Below are 6,933 nucleotides of genomic sequence, written 5' to 3'. Positions count from 1 at the left end.
AATAACTGAGATTAACCCAAAACAGTCATTCCTTATCTCTGACTAACAAATGTTCCACCTGTGAAAAGTGCTCAACTCTTGCAAGAACTTCCATTTCCTCTTCAGTAAAACACATTTTATCTTGGGTATAGCCTTGCTGCAGGGTGTACATTGATGGCAGAGCCATCTTTCTTGGAAGCAGCCATTTTGTGGAGTTTCCTAGCTCCAGGGACCTCAGACTCAGACTTTGTGCAGTGACCCTTGTCATGGAGATGAGACAGAAAGTCATTTTTCACTGTCCATGGAAACTGAGCCTGAAAAGAAATTCTATGTTATATGATACAGGGTTAGAGATCTGGAAAGTCACATGAGGAAAGGACACTGAACTCAGAATCCACAAACTGGTAGGCTCTCAAACTCGGACAGTAGACTGGGCTTTTCATCCCATTCTTCTATCTGAACCAACTGAGGTGATAGAGCTCACTGATATCCCTAGTCCTTGCTCTTTTCCACAAAAATTGTGACACTATTGATCAAACCCAAAACACAATACATTTCTCTTCTTCCTCAACAATTACTATCATACTTTCCAGTGTTTCTTGTAACAGGCATCAGTTCATTAGAATCAAAACGCCAAAATACCTCCCTGAACTATCTTTCCAATACTACAACTTTTACTCTCTTCCCCAGAAAGCTGCTTTATTCTTTTTATAGCACTTATCTGTCTAAATGTATCTTAATTTATTCTTATTATTATTGTACCTTTTAGAATGCAAGCACTCTTAGAGAAAGACAGTGGTCTACAATTGTGCTATGGTATCTTCAGTGTGTAGGACACTTTCCTTACAAAAACATTCAAAACTATTTGTCAAACAAATGGCTTAAATCAATTTCTTCAAACTCAGTGTATGCAAACAAATATACATATACTTCCAGCCAAATGCACATGATATGATATGACATTTTTCCTCTAGCTTATCCTTCCCTTAGTTGTTCATGTGTCACTTGAGTCTGCTTCTAATTTGTCATTAATCCTGGAAACTCTCTCTCCCAGGCCACTAAACCATCCATTCAGCTCTCAGACCATACCTCACTTCCCTTGGGCTTCTGTCACAACCTCTTGAATAGGTGTCCTCCCTCCTCCTCTTTCCCTTCCAACTCCGTTTTAGACTCAGTGTTTTTTCCAGTACACAGTTCCAAAACACTGTGATTTCTGTTGGGTTGTTAATACTGAAGTATGAGGGATATAAGAAATAAGTAGAGAAGACATTATCTCTGATGCATGATGAGAAGTAATTCTTGTGTTATATCAAGAAAGAGATCCCCGGTTCATGAAATATATTGTCAGCCCAATTTTCAAGAGAGATCATAACACCTCAAAAAAAAGGAGTAATTCACAAGCAAGAACAGAGATTTGTTAGAAGCAAAGAACTGTTTTTATTGAGAATACATTTTTTGTCCAACTGTGAGATGTTAGGATCCCTGGGACAGTCCCAACACAAAATCCAGATTAAGGGAACAAAGACCAATATTTGGGAAATAATCAGATGATACCACACAGCCTAGACCCTCAAGAACCCATCCTCACAAAGGTTCACAGGGGATCAAAGCCTCTGTCAAGCATGCAATTTCCTGGATGTAGAATTCTTGGGGTATGGATTCTTGCTTCAGCTGTCACATTGGTGGTGTCATTTCAGAAGCAAATGGGGCTTGGAGAGCGATGGTTTAGCAGCAAGAAGAATAACATCTTCGGTAGCAAAATGGCCGGGAGCCACAGCAGCCAGAGCCAGAGCTATATCCACAGCCACAGCCTGAGCCATAGCCATAGCCACAACGGGAGCCATAGCCGCAGCCATAGCCTGAGCCATAGCCGTAGCCACAACGGGAGCCGTAGCCACAACGGGAGCCATAACCACAGCCACATCCTGAACTATAGCCACAGCCACAGCTTGAGCCATAGCCATAGCCACAGCCTGAGCCACAGCCATAGCCACAGCCTGAGCCATAACCACATCCACATCCTGAAGCATAGCCACAGCCACAGCCTGAGCCATAGCCATAGCCACAGCCACAGCCTGAGCCATAGCCATAGCCACAATGGGAGCCATAGCCACAGCCACAGCCTGAGCCATAGCCGCAGCCATAGCCACAGGAGTTCCCATAGTTACAACACATGTTGCCAGTAGAGGAGGATTCAGGTGGGTTGCAAGTGGATGTGTGGTGAAGTGTGGTCCCTACTACACTTGGACCCTTATATACTGCCAGTAATTGGCAAGAGCATACCATTCACCCTCTGACTTACCCAACAAGTATGTAAGCAACTTTCATGTGTCTGTCAATGTCAACAATCATTAATGTCTTAGGAAAAGTGAGCTCATTATTTGAATCTCCTTTTTTATTTAAGGAGCAGAATTTTAATTCGCTCTGCCAAAAATTGTCTCAGTAAAATCATGTGTTCTACATACCACTGATAGCCAACTTCACAAGCTCCTATCATTTAATATACTTTATTTAACAAGATTTGGGAGAATTAAGAAAATTATGTCCTTCTTAAAAAAAAAAGAAAGAAATAAAATTATGTCCTTCTTGATTTCTCCTATTTCCTAAAATATTTACCTCTACCCCTAAGGCAGGAAATTCTCCCATCTTTTTTCTGAAATCATTGAAACTTTTTGTGAACTTCTCACATCCAGATACCTTCTGCAGAAACCTACTGTCTTCTTGTGAGAGAAACCAGGGAGATGCTTGTGTCAGAGCACAGGGCAGCCCCCAGTAACATCGTAACAACTGATATAAAATATCAATAATGCTGAGATTAGAAACCTTGGTGTATAGCTTCACAACGATAAATTACCTTCTCTCTTTACCGTTGTATAATTCCAAGTATTTCCTTTCTTTTCAACTAAACCAAACATCTAACCTTTCCATCACTTCACGTGGAGACTAAATCAAAACAAACAAACAAAAAGATAGGAAGGTGTTATATGTTTGTTTGTTTGTGATGTTTTTGCTACCTTTGGTTGTCTAGGTTTTACCTAAATCATCAATATCCAAAGCAGGAAAAAAACAAAATTTAAATTGCCTTTTACTGTCATAACTATGACAACTAAGTTGGGAGTACAAACTCAAGAAGATTGTACCTTCCATTCCACACTCAAATTTCAATAACAAAGGAATGAGATTTGTCTACTCATTTTTAAAAGGACTTCAACAGAGATTTTCATAAAGCTACTGAATTCTTTTTGAGAGAACTTTCATTATTACACATTTTCCCTTCAGTTGGGAGTATTTTCAACTACTTTTTCTACCACTAGCTACTGGTCTATCTCCTCTCTCTACTATGTTTCATCCTTAACCAGAAGTTTCAAGAAAATACATTCTATTCTGGTTTTTCTTTACCTATATTTTCTCTACTTTGCTGTCAACTCTTGAAATTCAAAACTGTAAATTCTAATGCACAAGTTCCCTCAAGTAGGTATGTTACTTTTCAAACAACCACCTTTGGGTCAAAGGTGAAATGTTGATGAAGTTTTCTCTTTATGGCATTATTTCTAGTAACTCTACATTGAGGATACTGATCCATGATGGCAGAAAAATATTATTCTGTGTATCCCTGAATCACTACTTAGTTCCGAGTCCCCAGTACATGATTTGAACTCAGTTATTTATTTCCACAATCAAAAAAAGATGCATTAAAACAATGTTCAATGTTCAAACATTGGTGTGACACTTAGAAGCTGTAAGATACTTGGATACATTAACAATGTTCTCATTTCATTCAAGCTGGAAGTCTCACATATCCTTTGACTAAATGAGTCTCAAATTTCCCATCTGGAAGATTTGTGTTAATTTATGAAGACGTTTTCCAAGATGTATAAATTACCTTATATGCCCAATAAATGATCAACCCTTTACTGGATATGTAAATTAGGATGCAGATACCAAATAGATGATATTCTTCTGTCTTTCCAAAACCTTAAAGCACAAGGAACTTAATGAAACGTGAGAGGACTTTCAACTGTAATTATTAGAATTCCCTTCCCTTCATTGTAGGATTTCCGCACCTCAAGTTTACCCAAGCACAGCTCTTCGATCCAACTAATAAACATTCCATCTGCAAGCTGCTCAACTCCTGAAAAACACTTGTTTCTTCACCAGTAGGGCATAGTGTCCTGGGCATAGCATCAGTTCCCGTGCTGATGTTGATGACAGAACCACCTTCCTTAGAACTGGTTGTTTGGTAGAGTCTCCTAGCTCCAGGGACCTCAGATTCAGGCTTTGCCCAGTGAACATTGTCATGGAGATGAGACAGACTCATTCATACTGCATGGTGGGAACTGAATCTGAAAAGTCTTTTTCAGATCAGTCTTTTCTTTTATAGGATATAAATGTTAGAGTTCTGGAAAGTCCCATGAGGAAAGGACCCTGAAGTCAAAACCCAACAAATTAGTACACTCTCAAACATATAAAGTCAACCAGAAATTTTGATTGCATTCATATGTGTTCCCCAAACAAAGCAAGCCCATTTAAGGAACTAGGCCTTCGCTTTGTCACTAAAAATTGCGGCACCACTGATCGAACCCAAAATTTAATGCATTTCTCTTCCCCCTTTAAACTTAGTACCAACCTTTCTAGTGTTTCCTGTAACAGGCATCAGTTCATTTGATACAAAATGTTAAAATAACTTCTTCAATTATCTCTCCAATATTTCAACTTCCATTTTCTTCCCCAGGAAACTGCTTTATTCCTTCAATAGCAATTAGCTGTCTAAATTTAATTTAATTAATTCTTACTAGTTTTTCTTATCACCTATTAGAATATAAGTGCCCCAAGAGGGGGAAAAAATGCCTCTGCAACTTTGTTGCTGTATCTTCCATGTATAGGAAAGTTCCCTTTCAAAAACCTTCCAAGAAAAGAGGGACCCCCAGGTGGCTCAGTCAGTTAAGCATCTGCCATTGGCTCAGGTCATGATCCCAGAGTCCTGGGATGGAACTCCACATCTGGCTCCCTGCTCTGCAGGGCATCTACATTTCCCACTCCCTCTGCTCTTCAACCCTGCTCATGCTTTCTCTCATTCTCTCTCTCTCAAATAAATAAATAAAATATTTAATAATGAATAAATAATAAAAATAAATAAACAAAACCATTCAAAGAGATGGAGTACCTGGGTATCTCAGTTGGTAAAGAATGACTCGCGATTTCGGCTCTGGTCATGATCTCAGGGTCCTAAGAATGCCCCCACATTGGAGCCTGTGCTCAACTCGGAATGTGTATGAGATTCTCCCTCTCGGATGCCTGGGTGGCTCAGCCAGATAAAGTGTCTGCCTTTGACATGACCCCAATGTCCTGGGAATGAGTCCCTCATCTGGCTACTTGCTCAGCAGGGAGTCTGTTTCTCCCTCTGCCTGCCATTCCCCGTGCTTGTGTGTTTCCTCTCTTTGACACTAGATATTTTTTTTTTTTAAAGATTCTCATTCTCGCTCTCACTCTCTCTCTAGCATCCCTCTCCCCGGTCATACTTTCTAAATAAACAAACAAGCAAATAAATAAAATCTTAACAAGAAAAAAAAAGTCAATGCTATTTGGTATTAACTGACTTAAAACAATTTCCTAAATTCAATCCTTGAAAATAAATATTTTTTGCACTTCTGCCAAAATGCACATGATACGATATGACATTTTTACTCTAATTTACCCTTCCCTTAGTTGTTCATGCATCACCAGGGTCTGCTTTTAATTTCTCATTATTCCTGGAAACTCTCTCTTCCATGACATTCATCCACCCATTCAGCTCTCAGACCACACCTCCTCTCCCTTGGGCTTCTGTCACAACCTCCTGAATAGGTGTCCTCCCTCCTCCTCTTTCCCCATCACCTCAATTCTAAATACAGAGTGATTTTCAGGACACAGTTCTGTAATAATGTGTGATCTGTGTTGTGTTGTGTTGTGTTTTGAGTGCCTGAACATGAGGGATATGAGAAATAAGTGAAGAAGACATTCAATCTGGTGCACAATGAGAAGTAATATGTGTCTTATGCCAAGAAATAACCCCAGGATTATGAGGCATATTGTCAGCCCAATTTGCAAGAGAGGTCATAACACCTCAAAAAAAGGAGTAATTCACAAGCAAGAGCACAGAGATCTGTTAGAAGCAAAGAACCATATTTATTGAGAATAAGTTTTTTGTCCAACTGTGAGATGATAGGATCCCTGGGACAGTTCTAACACAGAATCCTGATTAAAGGAACAAAGAACGATGTCTGGGAAATAGATGATACCACCCATCCTCACAAACATTCACTGGGGGTCAAAGCCTCTGTCCAGCATGCAATTTCCTGGATGTAGAATACCTGGGGTATGGATTCTTGCTTCAGCTGTCGCTTTGGTGGTGTCATTTCAGAAGCAAATGGGGCTTGGAGAGCGATAATCTAGCAGCAAGAAGAATAACATCTTCGGTAGCAAAGTGGCCGGTAGCCATAGCAGCCAGAGCCAGAGCCATATCCACAGCCACAGCAGGAGCCTTTTCCACAGCCCCATCCTGAGCCATAGCCACAGCCCCAGCCTAAGCCATAGCCACAGCCACATCCTGAGCCATAGCCACAGCCACAACGGGAACCATAGCGACAGCCATAGCCAGTTCCATAACCACAGCCAGAATAGGGGCCACATCCATAGCCATAGCCGCATCCGCAGCCATAGCCACAGGAGTTCCCGTAGTTACAACACATGATGTCAGAGAAAGAGAATTCGGGTGGGCTAGAAGTAGACGTGTGATGAAGTGTGGTCTTCTACTTCCCCTGAACTTTTTATACTGCCAGTAATTGATAGAGCATACCATTCACCCCTGACTTACCCAACAAATATGTAAGCATCATTTATGTGCCTGTCAATGTCAACCATCAATAATGTCTTGGGAAAAATGAGCTCATTATTTTGGAGACTCCCATTTTATTT

At 40.4% G+C, this 6,933-nt stretch overlaps 1 protein-coding gene across 3 annotated transcripts; it reads right to left on the bottom strand.

Moving 5' to 3' along the window:
• Window positions 1-1,392: 1,392 nt before the first annotated feature.
• On the bottom strand, window positions 1,393-6,707 carry LOC309862561 (uncharacterized protein; the record flags this gene model as incomplete). 3 transcript variants are annotated; one of them, XM_082726556.1, is made up of 3 exons in its annotated part: window positions 1,393-1,838; window positions 2,022-2,126; window positions 6,470-6,707. In XM_082726556.1, 3 exons carry the CDS (start codon window positions 6,705-6,707, stop codon window positions 1,705-1,707), a joined length of 477 nt encoding a protein of 158 aa, XP_082582682.1. In that variant the 3' UTR covers window positions 1,393-1,704. The 3 variants fall into 3 exon arrangements, with proteins under 3 accessions (XP_082582682.1, XP_082582684.1, XP_082582683.1); XM_082726558.1 differs by lacking the exon at window positions 6,470-6,707 and having other exon boundaries at window positions 1,393-1,790; window positions 1,962-2,154; XM_082726557.1 differs by lacking the exon at window positions 6,470-6,707 and having other exon boundaries at window positions 1,393-2,154.
• Between the last annotated feature and the right edge of the window lie 226 nt (window positions 6,708-6,933).

Source organism: Mustela nivalis (genome assembly GCF_964662115.1).
Source record: "Mustela nivalis genome assembly, chromosome: 1".
Lineage (NCBI taxonomy): Eukaryota > Metazoa > Chordata > Mammalia > Carnivora > Mustelidae > Mustela > Mustela nivalis.
This window is presented reverse-complemented; position numbering and strand designations above follow the sequence as displayed.